Here is a 26,240-nt window from a genome sequence, read left to right as displayed (position 1 = left end):
ATTATTTAGACTGCTGTTTGAATCCTGTGATATAGACAGTAACTGTTATAACTTAGTGTAGTAATGGGAACTGTTTCTGTGGTTATCATGAATTCATCATTGAATTCAGAACTTTGGACTTGAAATGCTTGGTGTTTCCATGTTGCTTGAAATTGTTTCCTGCTATGATACTTTTCTTTTTCCCAAAGACAATGACTTGAGCTTTCTGACATCTTGTCTTTTTTGTTCCTGTTACTATGTATATGATTCTCTATATGGGTGAGATTGGAGTGGTGGCATGTACGAATTAGGGTGATAGAAGTCCAGTGGAACTAACTGTTTGTGGTCAGGTGTATTAATGATCAGCTTTTCAAAAACCAAAGTGATTCAGTTTACCTTTACAGTGATCTTCATGATGTGTTTGGTAGTCAACTTTTTATTTAGTGTAGAGTTAGAAGCCTGAAAATTGTACTTTATGTGGTTTTCATATTATTCACTGTTAAAAGATGTCATGGATGAAGGAGATAGGATAAGGACAAAACTCCATATTCTTTTGGTTGTTTGAGGTGTGAATAAATGGAAATGATTTGTTTTATAACGAAAAACCTTAACTTTGTCATTCCTGTATAATATTGGGACACTACTCATGCTTCGATGTTCAATGTCATCATTAGACTTGACTTAATGATGGCACTGAAGGTCAATGTCCAGGTCATGTCTGAATAAAATACTGGGGCACTACAAAGTCAAAGTTTTTCATTATACAACTCATATTCTTTTGTCACCATGAGCATTATCTATATCAGTATGTTGCAGGAGATTTGTTTACTTTGCTTTTTTAGTTGGGAACTTGTGGGATTATCACTGTTACAATTTGTTGAAATAAATAAACTTCTGGGACCTATTCAGTTATCAGTTGCCGTACACTCATTTTATTGCTACTCAACGTGACTATATTACAATTATTATATGATTGCAAATTTTTGTATGGAATTTGAAGTAAAGTAGATTGAAAATGCATTGCCATCAACTATTGCTTAGGTGTACTGCCTTCATCTGCTTTTCTGAATTGTTTTTCTTTATCATCCGGCATAAACATATATGTATAACCTGGCCATACTGAGTTATAGTTTCAAACATAACAAAGTATAGCAACTGATGTCCATAAAAATATGTAATACAAGTACACATTTGGCTGGTCCGCTATAGTCATTATATTTATTTTGTTTACAACATTAATGATTAGTGATTGATCTTGTATTAACACAGATAAGAGCATAGTTAAAAATGTGGCCATGAGAAAACAAAACTGTTAGAATAAAAAAGGACTTGAAAAAATAATTTATCACTTCCAACAACTATTGGGAATTTATAGAATATAAGCATGTCATCATTTTCAGTCGTAAAATGATTTTTCTGCGAGTGTTAGCTGACAGGTCTAGGAAAACAATGTGTATGTATGACCAAATCTGAACCGCAATCTCCTTCATCCATGACAGAAAAGTCACATTCACAAAATAAAGGAAATATAATGAGTAGTGCTTTGTGTGCTTTGATGACCTTATAGTTCTCAAAATATCCACAGTCAGTGTTGTCTCTCTCACATGAAGGTGCATGAAAATGATTTTTAAGTTTTAATCTGGTGTGCTATATCCTCCTCATTAAATTTCCTTAGCAATCACCTCATTTCAAGCATTATATAAAGGCACAATATCTAACATTAACTTTGAAAAAATATTATAGCAAATGTTTCCAATTTTTCAGATTCTGCCCATGCGTTGTTTGTTCAGGCTACATATCTTGTTTGTCACCGCCTCATGTCTTCGTGGAAGTCTGATTTAAATGTATCATTAGCTGCATTGGAACTTTTAGCTGGTTTGGCTCGGACCCACATAAGAAAAACAGGTGAGTCAGGCAGGTGAAAATGTTTTGAAAGTGATGCAGATGTATTTTATAGCTTGTTTGCTGTCCTAGGAGACAAAGTAGAAATTTAAAAAGTGGCTCTCCAGCACCTTGATTTTATTGAAAATATTCAGGAGTATGGGATAAGATTTCCAAGGGGAACATTCTGATAAAGTAATCCTGTGAATAAAATTTGGAATGAATATGTGCTTAATTAAAGTTAATCAGAAGATTCCAAATTGTATAAAATATGCTCCTGTATACCCATTGTTTGCATCGAATCACATTATTTGCTCTGGGTGAATACGATTGAAAAAAGTGTGATAAAGACTTTAAAAAATTGTTAATTTGGTTGAAGTATTCATTCAATTTTTTGCTATGATCTTTGACTGCTATACTGTGAGAAATGCAAAAATATACTAGAAATACTAGACTAGAAATAAGTTTGTCATGTCATGATTCCAATAACTTTTTAAATTATTCCTAATTTTATCCTTGCCATACTATGCAGCCCGCAAGTTAACAGGTATGTGGTTGATAAATATCATATTTTAATTTTGGTAGAATACTTGAAGATTCATTTAAATATTCCTATCCAAGCTTTTTGTTATGGTTATCAGGAAAAATTGTTGGCATGAAGTGCCAACTTTTCAAGGAAATGCACAACCCCACCAAAAGCTTTCCAGGAGCCATTATTTTTTCAATTTTAAAGTTAAACATAAGTATATGCTTTAATACCAATAAGGGACAAGTTACAGGGTCCATACAATAAGTATCGGGACTGGTTCCACAATACAAAATTTATTGCAGTTATCATTACAATTACTTAACCCTCTTAGTGCGGCGGGCCGATATATCGGCTCTTGCGTAGGCTATTGTTTAAATCGCTGTAACTTATGGTGTTTTCTTTAACAATTTATGGTTTTTGTGCTATCGATAGGGTAAATTCCATACAGTTATATAACACATTTTTTAATTTTTTATTAGCAATTTTAAATGCTTTTTAAAAAGTATAATTCTTACTTTAATTTTACGTTCAGTTTTGTACATGTTGGGAAGCTCAGCCTAATTGTCTGCTCTTTTTTTTTCTGAGTGGTCTTTCCACTATGAAAAGCCACTGAAAGGCTACTAATCTGTTTTTGTCTGTAATCTCTTGAATGTGTTATGGTGTGGTGGTGTTGATATAAAACTGCTTATTCAGACTTGGTTGATAAGATGGAAATGAGAGCACTGCTTTGTAATCATTTTGGTTTCTCTTGCTGTCCATCCGATCTAATCAATTGCGCCCTGTGTATTGGATTACATTGTCAGCAGTTCACTGTGAGTTAGAACATGGTTTTTTTCTGCCTTTAGATTGTAAGCACATTGCCGCAGTCTCAAGGAAAGGGGAAAAGTCCCAATTTGACTCAGTGAGATCAGCCTTTTCAACAAAATCGAACTATGCAGAGGCTGACAAAAAAATTTGCAATTCACTGGTTTTTCTTTGTTTATTTATAATTTTTTCTACATGTCTTTTTGATTCTTTCTTATATTTAAATATGGTAGTTTTATTGAAAAATGTTTAAAAAAAATATTAGTATTGTGTCTAAAAATCGAAATATTATTGCTAAAAAAATATTCTTCAAATTTATAATACTGTAATAATTACATTTATTTTTCAGAAGATAAATGTATAACATCATTAGTAACTACAATATTTTATTTTAAAATAAAAAAAAAACTGCATATGGATATCTAAACAATAAACTTCATAATTTTTTTTTCCTAAGGTGATACATTTTCTTAAATTACCCTTTGCACTTCTCACTAGTACCCCTGGAATCCCCACCGCACTAAGAGGGTTAATAATCTTCAAAATACATTCCTCCTGCATTGATACACTTAGTTCGGCGCATCTGTCATTCGTCAAAAGCCTGCTGTAAGTCTGTTTCTGGAATACTGTTGAGAGCCTCTGTCGTCGCCGCTTGAACCGCCTAGATGAAGTCGAACCGATATCCTTTGGGCTCCTTTTGAGCTATCCTTTGAGGTAATAACGTTGTTGAGAAAATCTTCATCTTCCTGGACACAGTCCAAAATTTCTTGCAAAATTTCCACCTGCGAGCTTTTTTTCCTCGCTCAAAACTTTTGGCACCAGCTTCGCGTGCACTTTCCTCATCGCAAGATCCTCTGTTACCATGGTGTGGACGGTTCCAACTGAAAGACCGGTCTCCTCACTGATAAGGGTGATGGTTGAACACCTGTAAAAGTTCAAAACTTTTTTCACTTTGGCCACCTGAGCATCGGTTCGAGCCGTCTTCGGACGTCTTCGACGAACTCCTTGCCTTCCTTAAACATTTTGTGCCACTCAAAAACTCTTGTGCGGCTTAAGGCATCATCCCTATAAGCCTGTTTAATGAGTTCAAGGTTCTCTGACGTGGATTTCTCGAGTTTTACGCAAAACTTCACAGCATAGCATTGCTCGACGGTGCACTTCATACTGGCACGGCGACACCACAAACGATCACGCTTCAAAGAAATCCACCTCCTGTCTCAACGCATACCCAGAGACAACTGAACTAAAGTGCGCCTGAGTAGTGGGGGACCCCTCTACCGAGCCGACCGGTCGGACCCCATCCACTGCTCCATTGAGGCTACAGCGAACCGGTCCCGATACTTATGTGCGGACCCTGTATGTTGGTAAAATAGTCCTGATTGAGGGCATCTTAATTTGTACTATTCTGTACGCTGTATTCATTCAACTTAACTTACCAACCCCAGTGGTGGCGGGGTAACTTCCTCGATTACCAACCCAGAGGTTGCGGGTTCGATTCCTGCCTTGGTGGGTTTTCCTCCATCTAGGGCTTCCAGGTGTGTAATTGTCTTCAATGTAATGTCTGTAATGTAAGGGTTAGGTGGAAAAAGGGACTATTAGTCTCAACCTCGCCCAATTAAGTCGGTAAATAAATAAAACTTAAGTGGTTCCATAATGTCCTAAACATGTGAAATAAATAATCTTTACAGTATTCCCAGGAAATTAAAAAATAGAAGTTAAAATGGTTAAATAAACCGGTAGATCAGCGTATTCGAAAAATGGTTTTGAAAAGAACAGGATTGTATTTTCAAAGTTTGTATTTTTGAAAATAGAAAGGGACTACTATATCCTCATTATTTTTTCCTGAAAATTTGTATTCTGTTCTTAAAAGGCATGAAAACTGCAATTTGCAAGGGAAAGAATTACTTTGCCCATTTCAATTTCTTTGATAATTTTTAGTCTTGAATGTAATTAAAATGGCTCTTAATTTAAAAAATTGTAATGACAATTGTCAGTGTTTAAATTTAAGATTAAAATTATCAGAAATGGGCAGTAGAAATAGCTACACACCATGTGAAGGTTGTACATTTTCTCTCTCATTCAGTACATTTTAACTATTACTATGGAACATAATGTAGCCCTGTGTAGTAGAAATCTGCCACAGCAGTTTGCAAGCAATGATACGTTACATCTTGAAAATTCTCAATTGCTCCCATACTTGTGACCTCATGTACGATCCTTCACAAACCCAGAGAGATGATACATAGTCTTGAGGAAGTTGAGGTGAAATGTAGACTGAGTGAAGTTTAAGTTCAGTCTTTCTTTGGATTCCCTCCATTAGATTTGAGTGGTGTCAGGTAATCCTTTATCACATATCTAATTGTGGTTGTTTTTATCTTTGCATGGCATTTATAATGTCATGGTCAGAACACCTGTCACAACTCCCCAGAGAAAATTCTAAACTTAGGCAGCATGCTGTTCGAGTGACGGTGCCTCATAATGTTTACACTGAATTTTGTGCCCCTCCATTTGGGAAAATAAACCCAGCACATGTAAACTTTCCTGTGTCCCAAACTGTTCTCCATCCCTAGATGCTCTCAAACTCTTCAGCTCTTTTTAGCTTGAATGACATTCCACTGATCATTGATCTTTCGCGCATTTGAGCTTGGCATATTGTCTCTTGATAATGTGTATGGAGACTCCTAAAGGGTAAACATTGAATTTGCTGCTTCATGAGAAATCATTAGGATTGCATGTTGATGATATGAAATATGCCGTAAGGCATATAATATTGAGTAACAAAATTGTTTGACTTGGATATGAGAATTGAATTTTAATTCATTTCGTGGAGGTAAGTTGACTTCAGGTGTTTGATTAATGTGCATTTGTATATGGTCGTTCATTTTTGTACATTGATGAGTGTGATCCTCAGTTTTATTTAGGAATAAATTATCAGGAATGACTTATAATAATCAGTATAACAGTTAATACAATGTTTTCGTCTAGAGTTAGCAATGAACCATAGGTGCACCAATGCACCTATGGTTGTCCTTCCTATAATTCTTGCATGAGCATGGTTTTCTTGAGAATTCAACGTAGTTAGACCCATTTGTATATGATTTGTTTAAATTTTACATTTTCATATGATGATTATGGCTAGATGACCTCGAATGCAAGCGTGCTGTGAAGTGGCTGTGTGACTATGTGGCCCAGCAGTGCTCACGGCCACCCCCTGCCCACTCAAAAGATCTACATTCCTCCATCGTAGCAGCTTTCCAGACAGCTGCTACTTGGTTATCTGCTCACCCATTCTTATTGCACGATAAGGAATGCCTCACAACTGTCCTAGAAGTTGTGGAACTTGGAATCTCTGGAACCAAATCTCAGGTTTGTGTTTGCAATCTGTGATTGTGTGTAATTTAAAAAAAAATTAGGAATGCAATGTTGGTGATATTCAAGTTATCGTTCCCTTAATTTACCAAATATCTGCAATGTGATAAGCTCCTGCAAATGCATGATTATTTGCTCTATGATTTATTTTTACTTCATAAATTAATGTGGGTACTCTCAATATGTTGAGTGTTCTTGATGTATGTAGAATTTATGTCAGTGCATTGGTTCCAGTGGGAAAAATCTTTTTGCATAGAAAGATCTATGAAGCAGCAAAGAAACTTTTGTTGATATGTTAATCTAACTTTCTTACTCTTTGTAATGTAACATGTATTAATGAAACAAAACTTAAGTTTGTGCTGTTCCAAAGCCCTTGGGTATTAGTTCCAGCCTCAATCCCAGGTATTTGTTTGATATCCAAGTAACACTTTCATTAATTGCAGGGAAAAATGTGGTATAAAGAAAATATTAAAAATAATAAACATGTTAATTACGTGGGAGTGGGGTCTCTCTTATATAAGCCTCACTGAGGCTCCAAACAATATGACATTGATGAAACTGAATACATTTCAAGGACTCAGGAGCATTTATGAATCACTCTTTGTAGTGATAAAAATGACTTCATTTTGTTGGTACAAAATTACAGGGTAAACCTGGTGAACCCATCAAAATGAAGGAAGAAAAGGAACTGAAGCCGGCATCAATGAGGGTGAGAGATGCTGCAGAAGCATTGCTGACTGTGATTCTTGAACAAGTGAGTGTCTACATCATATGCAGTAAATAATTATTTTCACTTATTTTATATAACAGCCTGAATATTAATTTGTTAATGGTGGACAATTGCTTTATGTGGTGATCAAATTTACAGTTACAGATGTTTATCTGGAGTGAATATTAGATGGGTCATTGAATTTCAACTTCATTTACAATTACTGTGGAGCCTCATAATACGAGCATAACCCGTCTGTGATCTTTCTCGTTATGGATAAACCCTCGTTTAGTGAAACAACATTTTGTAAATAAATTAATTTGAAATACAATAATGCGTTCCATGCCAAAAAAATAATTAAACACCAGGTTTATTTTAAGAGAATTTGGTATACATTCTTAAGGGTTGTGGATGAGGTTCACCTTGATTCTAGAACAGAATGAAGTAATCAGGAATGTTAACTCCATTTGTAAAAGCAAAAAAGAATTGAAATATTTTAATATTTATTATACACACCTAATTCCTTTTTACTTGAAAGCTTTGGAGAGAAATTTGTTTTTGCTGTCACTTGAAAATTTGGTAAAAATACAACACAGAACGATCATTAAATTTATGGTGCGCATTGCCACTGCCTTATTAGGGCTTTGTATACATGGTACCATGATAAAATTTCCTGTGACCTCTGCATCACATTTAGCCTTCTGTTTTAAAATTAAGCCTTCTTGAAGGCTCTTGGAGTTTCCGTATGGTAAAAAAGCAGGGATACAATTTACTAATTGTCACTCATATTTGTGCAAAATAGCAGCGTGAGACGGCCTTTCATTTTCAGCCTTGAGGTTGAGTAATGCATTATCCTCTACTGTTATGTGCAAAATTATAGGTTTGCTTCGGCATCTTCTTCCCGGAAAGAGATGTCTCGTCACAATTAAAAACATGTTTTGGCAGGTAACCCTCAGAATCTAAGAGCTTTTTGAAGTCACTGTTGAAGTTCTCTGCTGCCTTTAACTTAGGGCTCGCTGCTTCACCATGCCTCGCAATTCCACGGATGGCGGTTCTTCTCTCTAACTTCTTGAACTACACATGGCATCTTATTAAGAGCTTGGCAAAAATCATTTTCCCTTCTTACAAATTATATTCTCGCCACTGTTGTCACATTTCAATTGTTTTTCGTGCATGCATATAAAAAGCAATCTTTCAACAATGTCGAGAATATGTAACTGTTGCATAGATACTCATGTCCTTCTATTTGAAGAATTTATCTCTTAAGTCTTCTCCGTGCTCTTGAAGAAAAGGCCAATCGTCGATGTCGACCGATTTTGATATGCATACTAGATCAGCCTCGCTCACACCTTGCTCCCAATTTCCAATAATTTTACTTTTTATTTCTACTGTTATTTTTAATTTTTATTCTATTATGTCTTTCTTCTTATGGATTTTTCTATGGGGTCAATTTTAAAACCATGCACACTGATGTACTTTGCACAAAAAATCTTGAATAATATGTTTGAATGCAAGTTTGGAAAAATGTGCAGTCACTAGTGACACTAAGTGCTTGTGGAACGAGTGCTTAAGAAAAACTGCAGTTGCAGGTGCACAATGAATCCTGGAATCCCCTTTCCTCGTCACTAATTACGCAAAGAGTTTCTTGTTAAGTCAGTCATTTTCTGGACCAATAATTTTGCTTGCTATGTGAATTACTCACTGTAGAAGGTGCTCTTTAAGTAAGGTTACTCTGTATTTCCGGAAAAAGCCCTGAGAGAATTTTTTCAATCGGGAAAACCTTAATCATCAATTGAACCATTATGAAAAATACTTTGATCTTGTATCAGAATGATATTTTGCTTAAGTATGTTGCCAATTAAGTGTTTATGGCTAATGAAAAACTTACCACAAAGGAAGCCTAAAGGAGTGGAAGACTGACTCCTGTTGAAAATACAAGTTGCTCAGCATCTTTGGTACTTTTTTGTAAACATTTTTAGGACAAGTGCAATCCAAATTGACATAACAGAAGAGAAAAAAGATGAAATTTAATTTACTACTATTCCATGTCGGCTTATTTCAATATTCTTGTGGTGGAACTAATAAGACTGAATTGCCTAGATTGGAAATGTGGCAGTATCTCAGGTTTATCTTTGAGTTGAAATAATTCTCAAATTTGTACATTGTTTAGTGTTATAATTGGTGTCCAAATAAATCAAGATAGACCAAACCTTGAATTGCTTAAATCAGAAGTTGCATTAAATTTCATGACTTTCAAGAAAAGGTGATTTTATTAGACTTTATTTCTATTAATTTACATGGTTTGAAATAGGTTCAAAGGTAATGAAAATATTTAAAATCCTGCAGGGATTGGGAACTATGCAAAAAGTAGACTTTGAATGTGTAGGAGATTAAATGTTCACTTTTCATAACTCAGCACAATAGAAAAGAGCACTTTCTGACCAATGTGAAAAAATGAAATGTCTTCATGGTTTCCTAGAGGTCATCAGTGTTTTAAAAACTATAGAATAGACACAATAGAAGTGGCATTACAGGTGACAAAGAACACTTAATGATGAAATAATGGGAATTTTTATTTAATCACAATTTGATATGGATCTCTTATTTCTATCTGAGAAGTTACAATTTAAATTTGAATGATAATAAAATACATTGAAAATCAAGCACAAGCTTGAAAAAATCCCTCCTTGCGCTTCAGTTTTAAACATTCTATTCCCTCAAATACATATATTTGAGGGAGAGATATTTTCGTATGCTCACGGATGAGGATCTACCTAATCAGCAATTTAATTTCATTTACATCTATCCTATGAAGTTCATCCCTCGATTATTCTCATAGATGAAAGCATACATTTTCTATTTGTGCAAATCAAAAGTGTTGCTTTGGTGGAAAATGATTGCTCTTATTATTATTAAAGGAAATAGTTACAGGTTGACAGTTTTCCTGGTGGTAACAGAGCAAGTGTACTTTCATGCTTAGAATGTCACAAATATACATGCAATTAAATTATCATAATGTTTTTTCATTTTATCTTAAATATACATATTTATATAGTTTAGGAAGGGCTCGAATAGTTCTTGTGGTAGACTTCTAGTCAATCATTGTTTTGCTGAGAAATAAAAATTTTGTTCGTATTAATTCTTTGCTTCCAGCATTTTACCTTTCATTTATGTTCATGTCTTCTTATAAAGTTAGGATTTACCATGTTCCTTCAGTATGTGGAACTTCAACATAGTCTGCTTTTTTTTCTTCTAATTTATGAAGATTATTAGTCTAGTATTTTTATCATTTTTGTCACATTCCCCATCCTACTGTGTATTTTATCCTTTCTGGCCTTTATCTGTAATTAATTTACATGAATTATAGCCCTGAGATGTAGTGAAATCCATTCAGTGACTCGGAAAAAAATAAGACTCAATGTCAAGAGAATGCAACTTGTCTCATTTCACACCAATAGTAAACAAAAATAATTAATATTTTAGTCCAAATAAATAGAGGAAGGCAAAGTTCTTCATTAATATCAATCATTTCAACCTACCTTAACCGGTAGATTATCTAAATATATACACATAAGATTTCGTCAAAGTAACACAGAAGTGTTGAACAGTCACAAAATATTTATTTAGGAGCTGTGTCCATCCAAAAAGCTACCTTAACCAGTAGATTACCTAATAATAATAATAATAGTAATAATAATCAATCATTTCATTCTTCAGAGCAATATTTGAAGCTAACTGGATGTTCACCAACTTGAATCATACTTAGCTATGGATGCTATGATATCAGGTTTTTTGGTCGTGATAGTATAGTCAAGTGCCACCCTATCTATTTTAAAATCTTTAAAATTATACAAAAAGTATTACTACTATGAATACAGGGTCTTCAATTAATGTGATGCTTGATTTTTTATTTCTGAAATATGTGCATGTTATCCCTTTCAATCTCCTTGTAATAAGAATCCTCGTAAGGGACTTAATCCCCTCTTAAGATATGGTAACATGTTAACTATTTGTAGAATTAACAAAAAGAGGTGAGCAGGTTAAAAACTAACAAGATCTCCTTATGTCAGGAGTGTAGAGCAAGATTTTTGAGCACTTATGTAATGCATGAAAGGAAACTGTGAAATGGTTTTTCATCAATACCTGGGAGGAAAATTTTGAAAAGAAGTGATATGTTTTGAGCCGTGGAACCATGGCAACTTTCCTTGCAGATGTATCTTAATTAATATTGTCTAAAGAGTTAACAAATGAATTAAATTGTGGTGTGCTAATTGAGGGTGAGCCATTTAATATGCAGATCAAATATTAATTTTATTGAAAAATTACATCACTCATGAGATTGTATGTGAGTAGACAACTGTGACTATCCTTATTGGCTGAGCTATTGAAGCCCATGTGTGATGAACCTGCAGAATATAAAGGAAGAAGAATTGAAGAATGAAATATCCAAGGAATATTTGAGTGAATTGTGATGCCAATAAAAAAATGATCAAGCTATGATTATTAAAGTGTGATAGTGGCATGAATATAATGTTATTAAATGCCTAGGGGAACATGAATAAAAAAAGCACAAAGTCAGTGTTGCCCAAGAGTTTCTTGACTGATTTCATACAATATTTTGATGGGATCAATTTTTATCTTCTTAGGTAGGATATTTTCCATCTCCTTGCGGAGCTGAGTCTCTCTCATCATTGTTAGATGAGGCTGCATTGCTTCGCCATTGTCGATCCCCATCCTCTTTGACTCCACCATTCCATCGAAACTGTAGCAATTCCATCTTGAATGAGCAATATAAAGGATCTTCACCCCTTCATCACTTCCGCTACTTTGTCATTGAGAATTCAACTATGTTGGCTCTTCTTGAGGAGCCTTTGGGTGTTGCAGATGAACAAGGTGAGTTCTTTCTGTAGCTCTAAGATTGTTGTTGATTTTATTTTGCATTGTTATTTATTTTTATTGCAAAATTGATATAATATGCAAGAGAAGTTGCTTGTCTGAGACCATTATGAACATTTATTAGGCTAAAGCAAATTAGAAAAAAATCGTTAAGTGACTAGCTAACTCTAGATAGGTCCTAGATAACTCTTGTCACAACTTTTGAACCAATAAAAATATTGACAATATGCTGATAAACTATTTATTGTGGATTTGCTCTTTGTGTATGTATTTGAAACCTAGAATGATGGAATAAAAGACAGCTTTTCTTTCATATTCTATTTAATTGGTGTTTGGAATATTTATCATATCAATGGATGGAAAGGAAAACAAATAAAGAGGTTCTAGGCATGGTAGTGGATGAAATGGGGTTGAGAGAAATTCAGAGTAGACAAAGAATGTGGATGAAATGTATTTGGATTGGCAATGGAATGTTGAAAACTGATATATGGGAAAATTTTAGACAAGTCAGGTAGAGGAAGCCAAAGAAAAGGTGATGGATTGAAGGGAGGCAGAGAGTAATGGGAATTAAAGAAGGGTTTAAGAGGGTGTGGGACTAGATATTACTTTGGGGAAGCATAATAGTTAATCAAGCAGTAATGAGTCAGATAGTTAATCAAGCAGTAATGAGTCAGATAGCCTAGGGATTGCTTTTATTATGGAGTAATTTTCAGGAATAATGTGAGAAGTATGAGATTAAAATTAGCAGCAAGAAAATGAAAGTAATATAATTCTTGAGAAGTTAGAAAACTTAAAGTAAGTTAAATTTGAAAAAAGAATGTAACGAACAAGAGTAGGTGGTGCAGGGCATGTATATGGACAGTATTTTAGAGGAAAAGGGGCATTAGAAGAAGAATTCATTGGCAAAAGAGGCATTTCCAAGAGGAAGAGAATTAATGATGAGGGCATTAAACAAAGATACAGGAAAGCTTAGTAAGAATTTAAAAAGGTGTCATAATGCTTAATGGATGTCAGTCTTGGTCTTTGGAGGTTTTAAGATGTAAGTGTGACAGAGACTGGAGGAAATAATTTGGGGAGAGAGGAAGACGAGCCCTGGGATTTAAATCGGGTGGTCAAAGAGAGAAAATTCCTGGGGAAATCCAAAAAACCACAGGAAAAGGATGGAAGAAAAATTGGAAGGTAGTGGTATTTTGAAGGTTGTGATATAGAAGGGAGCATTTTGAGAACTCAGGGAAGAGGAAGGAAGGAGGGTTGTTAGATATAGGTTTGCCTGAATTATTGCCTTTCTTAATATTCTGTTGAATATTTTGTTTAGTCAATTAACTGATAATGGTAATTGTTGTGTAAACTGTCTAAATTATGTTCATATACACAGTAACAAACTGTAATTTAGAAAAAATTCAGGACTTCTTTTGTCATTGTGTGATGAGTTTATATATATTTGATCAGACAAGGTTCTGTAAATGAATTTTATTTGCATTAATAATGATGAATACAATATATATTTCAGTGATTTCTCTTGTACAAAGAAAAATATAATGTGGATTATTCATTTACTTAAGTGTGTAATTTTGGATAGTTTAAGGCCAGGAAATAATCATTATAACAAATGACTATACTCTATACAGTCCAGTGCAGGTTTTTCAAAGCTTTTAAGCAGTATGAACACATTATTTTTCTCAGATTCTCAACCCACGGTCACCTTACTCATCAGAGGCCCTTTTGGGCGACATGCATGGTCAATGCAATTGAGACATCTTCCCCGCCACAAATCTGGAAGTAAATACCATGCTCCAAATCCTGGCAGACCTATTCCTATGGGAGAGGCACCTGTGCGATCTGACATAAAGCCTAGGTACTTTCCTGAAAGTGTGGACCGCATTCCCCTCTGCAAAGTGTAAGTTGATCCACTTCATCTTATAACATTATTTTTAAGAATGTTTTAAGTAATGGCTAACTCTTTAACCTGCATTCTTTTCATCTTTCACTACAAATAAAGATCGAATTATTGATATTTTCTATACATGCTTAAGTCTGCAAATCTGTCTGTATTCTTCCTGACCATAGTTCACAAATTTCCCTAGCAAAAAGAAGTTTCTACCATTCTTTGCCAGGTGAGCAATATTTGCAAATTTTCAACATACCCACTTTGTATTGATTGGCTGCATTTATATGCCAAGCATTCAAATCAAAAGAATTAGGCAAATATGGCTTTTAAATTCCTATGTCAATTAGCTTTTGCTGTTAGAATTATCAAATGGTTAATGATTGATGGTAACTTAAAAATGCAGATGCTTAGTTGGCTGTACCAATCTTTGATAATAGGTAGCTCCAGTATATTGTTCTTATAACAAGGGAAGGCTGCAGTTTTATCTTGAAGTGTTTCTGCAAGATATGTATTTTGCCTCGAAGAAAATATTGTTTCAGATATGCCAACCTTCGAAAAGAAACCAGGGTTATCATCATAGAAAAACTGAATTCATGAAATTCGGCAAATGAGTCAAATTTTCCTATGAGATACAATGGGGGGCTCCCAGGCTACTATTTTGGAGATGATCTCCTAAAATCAACATTTGTATTACTTCTTTTGGCTATTGTCATGAGTCAGAAGTAGTTGGGTCATAAATATAATTAAAAAAGATTTAACGATGGGGGACCCAAAAATAACGGGAATTTTGTTATAGATTCTTTATTTCTCAATATATTTACATTAAATTTTGTCCACCTTCAAAGTATTCCCCATTGACCACACTGCACCTCTCCAAACCATGCTTCCATTGTTCGAAGCATTTCTGAAATTCATTTATCGGGATGTTCTTTAGGCCTCCTAGTGATTTTTGTTTTACCTCCTCCACAGTGTCAAAATGCTTTCCTTTCATGTCCCTTTTGAGTGTGGGGAACAAAAAGAAGTCTCAGGGAGCTAAATCCGATGATTAGGGGGGGGGTGGACAATCAATGTCATGCCATTTTATGTCAATAACTGCTTCACAGAGAGGGCGATATGAGCCGGCGAGGGAGATGGCGAGGGACAAATTTGGCTGCAACCCTTTTCATATGCAAATCTTCAGATATAATCCTTTGAATTGAACTCCTTGACACTCCAGACATCTAACAGAGTTGATGAATGGTTCTGCGACAGTCTTCACGAATGAGGGCATTGATTTTGTTGACGTTTTTGTCAGTTCTTGATGTTGAAGGGTGGCCTGAACGGGGTTGGTCTTCAATTGGCATTTCACCATTTTTAAAATGTGTAAACCACTTGTAGACTCTGGTTTTGCTTAGGGTAGCTTCCCCACAAGCAGTCTTGAGCATTACAATATCGATTGCGGGAAAACGGCATATTCAATCCATCCGCGGTGCAATCCATATCTCTTATTTAGCATTTTTAGCTCTGTAGGGATCTTTACATCTACATAAAACCCTGCAAACTGCCGCATGGGCGTGTGGCGGAGGATGTTAGGTCACCACCCATAAAAGAGAATAAAACCACTTGCAAAACCAACAAATTCATGTAAATCTACACTCAAAGAGGCGTATACATTTCTGCGGAAACCTTTTTAACTTACAGGCATGCAAATACATATACTAATAAATAAATACTTTTAGGTTGAAGTCATATGCGAAAAGGTACCTGATCTCTTGGTGTTTATTCTTTTAAAACACCTTGTGCCAACAATGGCCAATTGCAATTGGCTAGTATTATGGGTCTAAAGTAGTATGGTGTGTAATCACCCCCTGCCACACACCCTAGCGGTGGCTTGCAGGGTACTATGCAAATAAATGAATAAAATAGTTTCCGCGGCCGATTTTCCCAACATGAAACAAAATTTCACTGCAGCGCATTGCTCTTGATAATCCGCCATCATGTTTTTCGCCGAAATGAAAAAAGTTGTTTCACTGAAACAGCTCTCATGGGCGGACCGATCCAGTCACAGCGACGGCACTGCGCATACTGAGGCAGGAGGCGTGAGCCTGACGTACAACCAGCCGAACAAAGGCTTCCCCCACTCTCGCTCCCCACTGCAGCCCAATTCCCATTACTCTTGTGTACCACTTTTATATTTCACTGCTCCCATTCCCTGGGAATTCCTCAAATTGCAATGCCACTCAAATTATCTCTCATATCTCTTCAAAATGCACCATGTGTGTGATCATTTTATTTTAAAAAATACCCATCGTATTGATAAAAATTCACATGGTGTTTTAATGCTAGTAATATAATAGTATTATGTGAAAATGAAATCCCAAATTGAAAGTTGTGGGTAGGGGTTGGTCACGTAGACATTAGTTTGTGTAGGCTTGATGTTGAATGGGATTGTGTTGTTTAGTTAGCTTAGTGTACTGGCACCCCATCCTGAGGACATGGATTTGAATCCTAGGAGTCACCAAATTTTTAGCAGTATCCTGATCTCTACTTGGGCGTCACATGGAGAGCACTTAAGGTGGACCACACGATGGATTGTTAAACAATCTTTATGGGACATTCAACCTTGCCATCTTAAATGATAAGTTTGTGATTCATGGAACCAGATCATGATTTTAAATTTCATTTTTGACTTATTTTGATTATCCATGCTAAAAAGCACTTATGTCCAATGCAATGACTATAGGACTGGTCATAAAGTCGATTATACATGTATATGTATGTTGAAATGATTTGAGTCAAATTAATAAGGTTTTACTGTATTTTCTTCCATCTCGCACATGAACTGCTCTCTTCTATTAGTATATTAAACGTCTCACTGCTTCCCAGAATCTTTTCTATTCATTTTTCTTTTTCAGATTCATTCTAAATAATTGAGCCCACCCTGCCTATGTTTTTGTCTTTTCTCTCCATCCATTTTATTGCTTCAACCCCCTGGAAAGTCTCCCATTAATGCCCATTCTTGGAAAAACCACTTGAAAAAGAAGTCCTCAAGGTTTCAAATGTTCGAATTTTGTCACCCGCTCAAAGGTAATTTTTTTTGTTCATTTCCCAGTGATCATTCCATCCCTTCCTTGGAATCAACATTTGTTGAAGATGAAAAGTCTAGTATGGAGCATTCACATTTGGCAAGGCTGATGGAGCGTCAGGTTGCTGCAGAGGCGGCTGCCGTTCAGAAGTCTAAAGCCCTGCTAGAACAGATAAGGGATTCTGGGGGACAGGTGGAATGCACACCACCACCAGTGTGCCATGAATTCCAAACGGCTCGCCTCTTCCTTTCCCACTTTGGGTTCCTCTCTTCAGAATCACTTAAGGTAAGCAATCGAATACTGAACCATGAGGTAAACAACACTGGCATGTATATGTTGAATTAAGTACTTCTCATGTATACATTTTCAGGAGCCATTAAATTCGCCTATAGCACCATTAATGGCATTAGACATTAACCAGACAGGATTTAGCAATGATCTTGAAACCCTGGATGGCATTAGTTGCAGAACCTGTGATACAGTACATCTTTTCTATGTAAGAGCAAGACAAAAAACTGCTGAAGAAATATTGGCAAATGTGGTAAGTGAAGGAAACTGTTGAATTACTTTGATATTAAGCATGTGGGATTTGACCATTAAAAATAATTTTTTCTTATTCAAGAACTCATCATCCACTGTTAATCCTCATTTCCTCGAGTTCCTCTCGTCTTTGGGATGGCCAGTCAGTGTACATAAGCACTCTGGTTGGAGTGGCCATGTGTCCACTAGTTGGAGGGTGACAGAATCTCAATCTGGCTGTGAGTGAACATTTTGTAAAATCCATAATCTTAAAATTGTTTTGAAATTTTGCACCAACAAATGCTTATTTAAGTACAGTAAAATTTCAATGAAATTGCAATCGTGAAGATAATCAAATGCTTTGAAACTTCAATTTGATGGAAAAAAAATGAAAGTTTGAGATACCTCTGTTTTCTTAAAAGTTTTTGAAATGGTAAAATCAAAAGTTGCCCAAAGAATTAAATGTTTCAATTTAAGCATTTTTGTACTACCTATACTTTCCCATTGTCGTTTCCCTTGCATTAATTAACCCTAAAACTTCCATATTTCCCATAAAGTGAGCAACTACATAGTTTCTTTATGAAAAAAATAAGTAATTAACTATCTACATTGCATTATTTCGATTAGTATCATATGACTTACATGAATCTGTATAAGTGATCCCTTGTTCATATTTGTCCTTGCCCAAATATTTGTTTTGTCCTGGCTGCAAGATTGGTCTAGCTTTATGAGCAAAATACAATCTGCTATTCACTTAATGATAGTTCTATTCCTTGTAAAATTATAATGATACCCTCATATAAATGGCTGAATAATAGAAAGAATTGTACTTTCCAATGCCAAAAAACATGAATTAATGTCACGGAATTAAAAAGGAGAGTTTCAATATGTATCCTTTTTTATCATGACCATACGAGGTTTGTTCAAAAAGTAAGGTTACTTAATATTTTTATGAAAAGATATTTATTTATTGTTCAATACCCAAGTTGTCCCCTTCAAGGTTATCCCCCCCAGAAATAATACACTTGTGTCAATGCTTTTTCCAATCCTTGAAGCATTTCTGATAAGCACTTTTTGGTAAAGCCTTGAGCTCTTCCAGTGATGCAGTCTTCATCTCCTCAATCGTTGCAAATATCCATCCTTTCATAGGTCTCTTCAATTTTGGGAAGAGGAAAAAGTTGTAGGGAGCCAAATCCATTAAATATGGGGGCTTAGTCATGATTGTGGTGTTGTTTTTTCCCAAAAAATCTCTTGCTAGCAACAATGAGTGAGCAGGTGAATTATCGTGATGCAAAAGCCATGAATTGTTTTTCTATTATTCTGGACTTTTTTTTTGTATTGATACTCGTAAACGGCATATACAGGCAATATTTTATTTTTAACTTATATTTGGGACATGCGTACCAACACAACAAAACAAAAAAATCAAATTTATGTTGCCCGTGAAATTTGAAAAGTCGACTTACTTTTTGAACACTCATATTTTTCCCATATTTTGGTTATCAGTGTATTTTGATTGGCCATGCATGGATTAGAATGGCTTATCGATAGTTTACTGCACATGTGTTTGGGTTATGAGGATCTACTTAAAAAGTTATGATAGAATTGTAAGAAATATGGTTGTACAATATCAAAATGGGGACAGATTGCTTGAATTGCTGGAGATCTATCCCCCCCGCGGGTAGGGGGATAGAGAATACTCCCGCAGTATCCCTGCTTGTCGTAAGAGGCGACTAAAAGGGCGGGGAGAAAACCCCGAAATCAAACCCCAAGCCAGCAAGGGATGCGTCCGGACAGTGCTGTGGATCCACTGTCTGTGAGCGGCCATACCATCTGGCCTGCGATCCGCCCAGGTGTTTGCCGTGCCTGGAGACCCGTAAGGGAGAGAAGGGGATCCTGGAGGGTGAGCTTTCTGGTTCCCAGCAGGGTGTCGGATGCCCTGTATGGACCGGGGAGTGATACCCCTCTTCGGCCCCGGATTTCGTGTAAACGGGAGGCCGGGAGCTAGCCACTCCCGGTCAATCGGCTTCCGTCGCGTTTTCGCTCCGGTGGCGAGTGCCAAGGTTGTGGGGGTCTGCGTAGGGAGGTCGGAGATGTAAAGGTTTTGGTGGGCCCTTGTATCGAAGATCCACCCCGAAACAGACAACCACTCCTGAAGCGCTATATCCCTCGCGTTAGCCCTGGCGACCGCTCCGGTTTGGCGGAGCGGCGTCCCGAATGTGTGGCTCCGTGGTGGGTGGGGAGGCCGAGGGACGAATTATTAATTATTATGGAGGAAAAACCCTTTCCACCAACAAAAAGATCCCGTCCGGACTCGGGCGGGGGAGATCAATGCATAGGTGCTTGCAAGCGGTACCTCATAATGTCATGTGCTAAGGAAGGTGAGACCTTGAAAAAGGTCTCTCCTTTCCTTATACGGAGAGTTTTGTCGCAGATAGTACCTGGGGACCCAAAGAGCGTCAAGAAACTAAGGGACGGTACTCTGCTTATAGAGACAAATAATGAAAAACAAAGCGAAAAATTATTGGCAATGGGAATGCTCCATGACATTCCGGTAAAAGTGGAGGTGCACCGCACTCTCAACACTTGTCGGGGAGTCATCAGCCATTACGACCTCCTCTATGTCGACGTCGACGAAATCAAGAGAGAAATGTTCTCTCAGGGAGTGACGGATTGTCGTCGACTAACGACAAGGCGCAACGGCGAGAACATTAACACCACGTCCGTGATTTTGACGTTCGCACGTGATAGGCTGCCCGACAAGGTATTCATTGGATATGAATCGGTCCCAGTGAGGCCGTTCATTCCTAATCCCGTGCGTTGTTTTCAGTGCCAACGTTTCGGCCACGTCGCGTCGCGCTGTGAGGGCAAGGCAACCTGCCCGCGCTGTGGCAAGGACGCGCACGAGGATAGAGAGTGCTCCTCGGAAGCTCTTTGCGTCAATTGCGAGGGTACACATCCAGTGTACTCCCGTGATTGTCCAAAGATGAAAGAGGAAAGAAAGATCATGGAGATAAAGACGCTGGAAAAGATACCGTATTTGGAAGCGAGGAGAAAGTACAGGGCACTCGTCGCCCCGACGTTCTCCCGGTCCTTTGCTTCCGTCGCGTCTATCCCATTGCCAAAGTGCACCATCGCCATGCAAACTGACGCCCCTCAAGTCACCGCTTTGGACACGCGAAGCAAAAAACAGAAGAGCACCAAAGAGACAAAGAGTAAGGTGGACAATGCGCCACCTACTCCGGTGGGCCCTTCGAAGAAGAGCCCACCACCAAAAACCACCAAGGGGAACACGACGTTACGGCGTGAGAAGACACCTTCCCCTACACCTCCCGCAAAACCAGGGAGGCCGGAGGTTCTGGAGGACCAGAGTATCTCGGATACGGAGGTCCTGGCAACCGAGTGGAGGAGGAAACATCGCTTTAAGCGATGATTTCTTAACGACCGGTCATCTCCCAAAGTTTAAAACACATTTAATCCTTTATTTATTTATTTTAATTATAATTAATTTTAATGGCCTTTTTACTGCAGTGGAACTGCAACGGTTTTTATCGGCACAAGGAGGAGCTGGCCGTTTTAATGGACGCTTTTGATCCCTCTTGCATCTGTCTGCAAGAGACACATTTTAAGGCGACAGACAAGGGTGCTTTAAAGGGGTGCACTGTTTTTAGACTAGACGACACGAGTGGTCAACGCGCCCAAGGAGGAGTGGCAGTTGCGATTCGTGAGGCGCTTTACACCTCCCGAGTCCAACTGAACACCCCATTCCAGGCAGTGGCTGTCACAGTGCATACCCCAGAGACGATGACGTTATGCAACGTCTATCTGCCGGAGGGTGCACCGGTAACTCGCTTTAACTTGGAAGCCCTTGTCCGTCAGCTACCTCGGCCATTTATTTTGATGGGCGATTTTAATGCCCATGACCCACTATGGGGAGGCCCATCCACCCCAAGCAATAGGAGAGGCCGAATTTTATCGAATTTTATTGAGGATTTTAATTTGTTTTTATTAAATAGCAGGGAAAAAACTCGCTTCAACAGCTTCAATGGGGAATTTTCAGCAATAGATCTTGCCATATGCTCGAGAAGCCTAGCCCCGAAGCTGAAGATGAACGTCCACAACGATCTCTGTGGGAGTGACCACTTTCCTCTTCTACTCGAGAAAGTAGATCGTTCGCCAAACACCTTCAGACCTCCAGAAAACTGGCGTATCAGCCGTGCCGACTGGTCGCTTTTTAAGAATATTTTTCATTTTAAACACGACGCAAGTCTCGACGCGTTGCAAAATGTCGAGACACTGACTTCAACGCTCGTAGCCGCAGCTACCGAAAGTGTTCCTCGCACGTCCGGCACCCTTCATCGGGCACCCGTCCCTTGGTGGAACGAGGACTGCGACAGGGCGATCCGGACGAGGAAAAAAGCGTTGAATATTTTTAAGAAATACCCCACGGCAACAAACCTGGCAGCCTACCGCCACCTACGAGCGCGAGCCCGGAAGGCGGTGAAGCAGGCCAAGAGGGCATCCTGGATAGAGTATGTCGCTACCATTAACCAGAGAACCCCCCTTGCGCAGGTATGGGAGAAAGTCAAAAAAATCTCTGGGTCCAAGGGCTCCTTCGTCATCTCGCCACTGCTTGTTGCTGGACGGGTGGTGACTTCACCCCCAGAAATAAGCGATACTTTCGCCCAGCAGTTCGCGGCCAGCAGCAGTGATGAACTATATGACGCCAACTTCGCAAACTTCAAGAGGCAATGTGAGAGAGTCCCTCTCAATTTTGGCGAAGCTGGAAATCCTGCAGCATACAACGAGCCATTCTCGCCATGGGAACTAGAGTCCTCTATCATGGACTCCCATAACACCTCACCGGGAATGGATCAGATCCACAACGCCTTTCTTCGGAATATTCCGAAGTCAGCGTTGGGGGAGGTCCTCAATACCCTCAACCAATTGTGGATTGAGGGTAGTTTTCCGAATTCCTGGCGGGAGTCCCTGGTGATACCCGTTCCGAAACAGGGTAAGAACAAGAGCGACCCGAACAGCTATCGGCCCATCTCTCTCACCAGTTGCCTGTGCAAGGTGATGGAAAGAATGGTTAACCGACGTCTCGTCTGTTGCCTGGAGAGACAACACCTCCTCTCCGACGCTCAGTGCGGCTTCCGGCGTGAGAGGTCCACGACAGATCATCTGGTGCGCACTGACAATTTCATCCAGGAAGCCTTTCTGTTACGCCAACACGTCGTAGCAGTCTTCTTCGACCTCGAGAAGGCCTACGACAGTGTGTGGCGACGAAAGATTTTAAACACGTTGCACAAGTGGGGTTTTAAGGGCAATATGGCCATATTTATAAAAAATTTTTTAACAAACCGCCTTTTTAGAGTAAGGACGGGCAATCATTTATCCCGATCCTACACTCAGGAGAACGGCGTACCTCAGGGATCAGTCCTGAGCGTGACGTTGTTCGCCATCGCAATCAACGACGTAACGGAATGCATCAATGCCCCGGTGATGGCATCGCTATTTGTTGACGACCTGGCTATTTTCTGCCGCTCTACAAGACTGGCATATGCCTCCAGGCAAGCCCAGGTCACCTTGAACAAACTGGGAGAGTGGTCGCGAAGGAACGGGTTTCGCTTCTCCACGGAGAAAACGAAATGTGTTCATTTCCACCGTCTTCGCGGACAGCACACACCACCGACCTTATGCCTTCTGGGCAGAAATCTCCCATTTGTCGAGTCCATTCGCTTTCTCGGCATGATCCTGGACGAAAAACTAAATTGGCGGGAGCATATACGGGTATTACGGGAGAGGTGTCGCCAGACCCTAAATATCCTAAGGTTTTTGACCCACTCCAAATGGGGAGCAGATCGCTCTACCATGCTTTTATTATATCGAGGCTTGGTCCGTTCGAAGCTGGACTACGGGTCCATAATATACTCGTCAGGACGAGAGTCCTATTTGAAACCCCTGACGTGTGTCCACAATGCCGGGATACGTTTGGCCACTGGGGCATTTAGAACCAGCCCAGTCCCCAGCCTACTTGCTGACGCAGGTGAACCCTCGTTAGCAACCCGAAGGTTGATTTTGATGGGAAATTATGCCTGTAAAGTTTTATCCGTGACCAAGCACCCATGTTTTAACATTCTTTTTAAACCAAGATTTTTAGATATATTTAACAGGCGAAGAAGGGCAACTAGGCCCTTGGCCGTTCGTTTTACTGATTTTATCCAGGCACTCAATATTACCTTACCTCAAGTTCTCCCTGTCGCCTATGCTAAACATCCTCCTTGGCTAACACCAAAGCCGGATATGAAGTCGTTGCCTCATGCGCACTGCAAAGCGTTCACGACCGAGTCAGAATACCGAGGACTCTTTAACGCCTTCCTCGGATCACACCCGGACTTCGTCCCGGTCTACACCGATGGGTCGAAGTCGGCGTCCGCATGTGCCTATGCAGTCGTCTCCCGCTACCATGGAGTCGTGAGGGAAAAATTGAACACGCTTTGCGGTATATTCACAGCCGAACTGTCAGCCATAAGAACCGCCCTAAAACAACTAAATGAAAATAACGGCTCTTTTCTCATCTGTTCGGACTCTTCTAGCGCCTTAAAATCCATTTCGGTGTTCTCATCAATGCACCCGATAGTCCAAGAGATCCATCATAGTCTCTTATCCCTTCAGAGAAAGGGGACCAGGGTATCCTTTATGTGGATTCCTGGTCATGTGGGAATACCTGGCAACGAAAAAGCTGACAAAGCAGCGAAGGAAGCCCTGGACCAAAATGAGTCCGATCATTGTTTGGTACCGGTGGAGGACATAAAGGCCGCCTTGCGGCATAATGTCCTAAACCAGTGGAAAGAAGCTTGGCGGTCCCTAATAAATAATAAACTTAGGGAGATAAAACCGGTTGTTTCGGCATGGCCCTCTTCCATCCGAAAGAATCGGAGGGAAGAGGTCACGATTACGCGTTTGAGGATAGGGCACTCTGCCCTCACACACTCGTACCTCTTCACAGAGGGAAAAGTGCAACCGCGCTGCAATGAGTGCGACCTGCCCCTTACAATGAAACATATTCTTACGCAGTGCCAAAAATATAAAAGGGCCAGAGAAAAGTTTCATGTAAGGGGAGATCTGGATCAAATATTAGGAGACGACCCCAACTCTTTAAGCAAGGTTTTATTATTTTTAAAGGAAACTGGCCTAATGAGGAAACTTTAGCTGTGGTATTTTTATTCTTGCCGATGTCATTTGTTTTTACTATATATTTATTTATCTATTTATTTATTTATTTATTAAACCCTAACTGTGGTTTTTAAAAGTTTCGACGTGGTGCAAAATGACCTCAGCCGTCGATGCACCCCATAAACAAAAATACTACTACTACTGGAGATCTATGCTAAAATATTGGGTCAGCTTTTGACCATTACTTACTATGGATCATGGTACTTATTTGGTGAATAAGTTATGAATGTTTTTTTGCATAAATCTGAGAGAGAAAATTGAATTACAAGATCTGATTAAAGAGTGTTGGGAAAAGTTTCGGAAAAATAATTTTATATTACAATTCCTCAAAATTCTTCAAAATACATCCCTTGAGCATCAACACTTTTTTGCCGTAGCTTTTCCATGACCTAAAGGCTCCCTGCTTGGCAGGCTCCTGAAGGTCCTTAAGGGTACTCGTGCCAGCTTCTTTGATGGCACTCTAGGGTGGTGTCCTTTGAGGGAGGATCTAGCCTAAACGAATGCTCGCAGGTGATTGGTGCTTGGTGGGTGTTGAAGATCTCTGATCCCCTACCTCGGAGCCTGCTCAATGCAAGCGTGCTGCGATGTAGTCATGTCTGGAAAAAAATTGTTCCTGATAATTTTTATCCATGCTATGCAATGATTTTGGTCTTCCCAAAAATATAATGCATGTCTGGTGTTATCATGATAAGGCAAATTTAATTGTATTTGTATCTGATGATACCAACTGGTTATTATAATTATCAGCTTATTTAATTCGAATAATTAATTATTCCATCAATAGCATTAATACAGGACCATAAGTTTAATCTCACATGTGCATGTTAGATTAAATGTCATTGAAAATCATTTGATATATAAATACATAAGGCACATTAACAATCATTGAGAGGTTTCTTAGGTGCTAGTTTTTGACTACTTCTAATTGGTCCTTTGGGCTTAGCCCTTAGATTAATTTAAAATTTATAAATTTTCAATGGTTTCAAAAATCACTTTTCCAGTTGACTTGCCTGTATCAGATCATGGTGGGTCTCTATACAACGGTGAAAGTAAAGTGTTGTATTGGGCAGATGTCAACTCAGAAATTGCATTTGTCGTGCCAACATTGAAATCTCAGAAGTTCATGGATACTATTTCTACCGATGGTTCTTTAACAAGTGGAGATCTCTCATCAGGTCCAGGTGAGGTTTTGTTTTCTTATTCATTGTGCCCTAATAACATATTTTCAATCTGTTTCTTCATTAAGTAAATCAATTTCATTTTATCTAATCCGATTATTTATCTGATGATTATGTCCTATAAAATGCTTTTTATTTACTGCTACCATCATATTTCCTGAATGTGATAGCAGTAAGTGATAAT

At 38.5% G+C, this 26,240-nt stretch overlaps 1 protein-coding gene across 10 annotated transcripts in view; it reads left to right on the top strand.

Annotated features, from left to right (window-relative positions):
* LOC139686309 (ral GTPase-activating protein subunit beta) overlaps positions 1–26,240 on the top strand; it is a 67,277-nt gene that overhangs the window by 33,036 nt on the left and 8,001 nt on the right. For 6 of the 10 annotated variants that reach the window (XR_011700363.1, XM_071583460.1, XM_071583456.1 and 3 more), the window contains 10 exons: positions 1,744–1,884; positions 2,393–2,407; positions 6,333–6,559; positions 7,209–7,316; positions 11,918–12,164; positions 13,851–14,064; positions 17,147–17,405; positions 17,491–17,661; positions 17,743–17,878; positions 25,880–26,059. Coding sequence is in view for 9 of the 10 variants with exons in the window: in XM_071583460.1 (XP_071439561.1) it covers positions 1,744–1,884; positions 2,393–2,407; positions 6,333–6,559; positions 7,209–7,316; positions 11,918–12,164; positions 13,851–14,064; positions 17,147–17,405; positions 17,491–17,661; positions 17,743–17,878; positions 25,880–26,059 (1,698 nt within the window). In the remaining variant the exon portion in view is untranslated. The remainder of the gene's footprint in view (positions 1–1,743; positions 1,885–2,392; positions 2,408–6,332; positions 6,560–7,208; positions 7,317–11,917; positions 12,165–13,850; positions 14,065–17,146; positions 17,406–17,490; positions 17,662–17,742; positions 17,879–25,879; positions 26,060–26,240) is intronic. The other 4 variants (XM_071583462.1, XM_071583461.1, XM_071583458.1 and 1 more) reach the window with 1 other exon arrangement.

This window comes from Hetaerina americana, unplaced genomic scaffold (genome assembly GCF_022747635.1).
Source record: "Hetaerina americana unplaced genomic scaffold, ioHetAmer1.1.p SCAF_14, whole genome shotgun sequence".
In the NCBI taxonomy this organism is placed as follows: Eukaryota; Metazoa; Arthropoda; class Insecta; order Odonata; family Calopterygidae; genus Hetaerina; species Hetaerina americana.
Note: the sequence above shows the minus strand (reverse complement) of the source record. Positions and strands in the feature narration are given on the sequence as shown.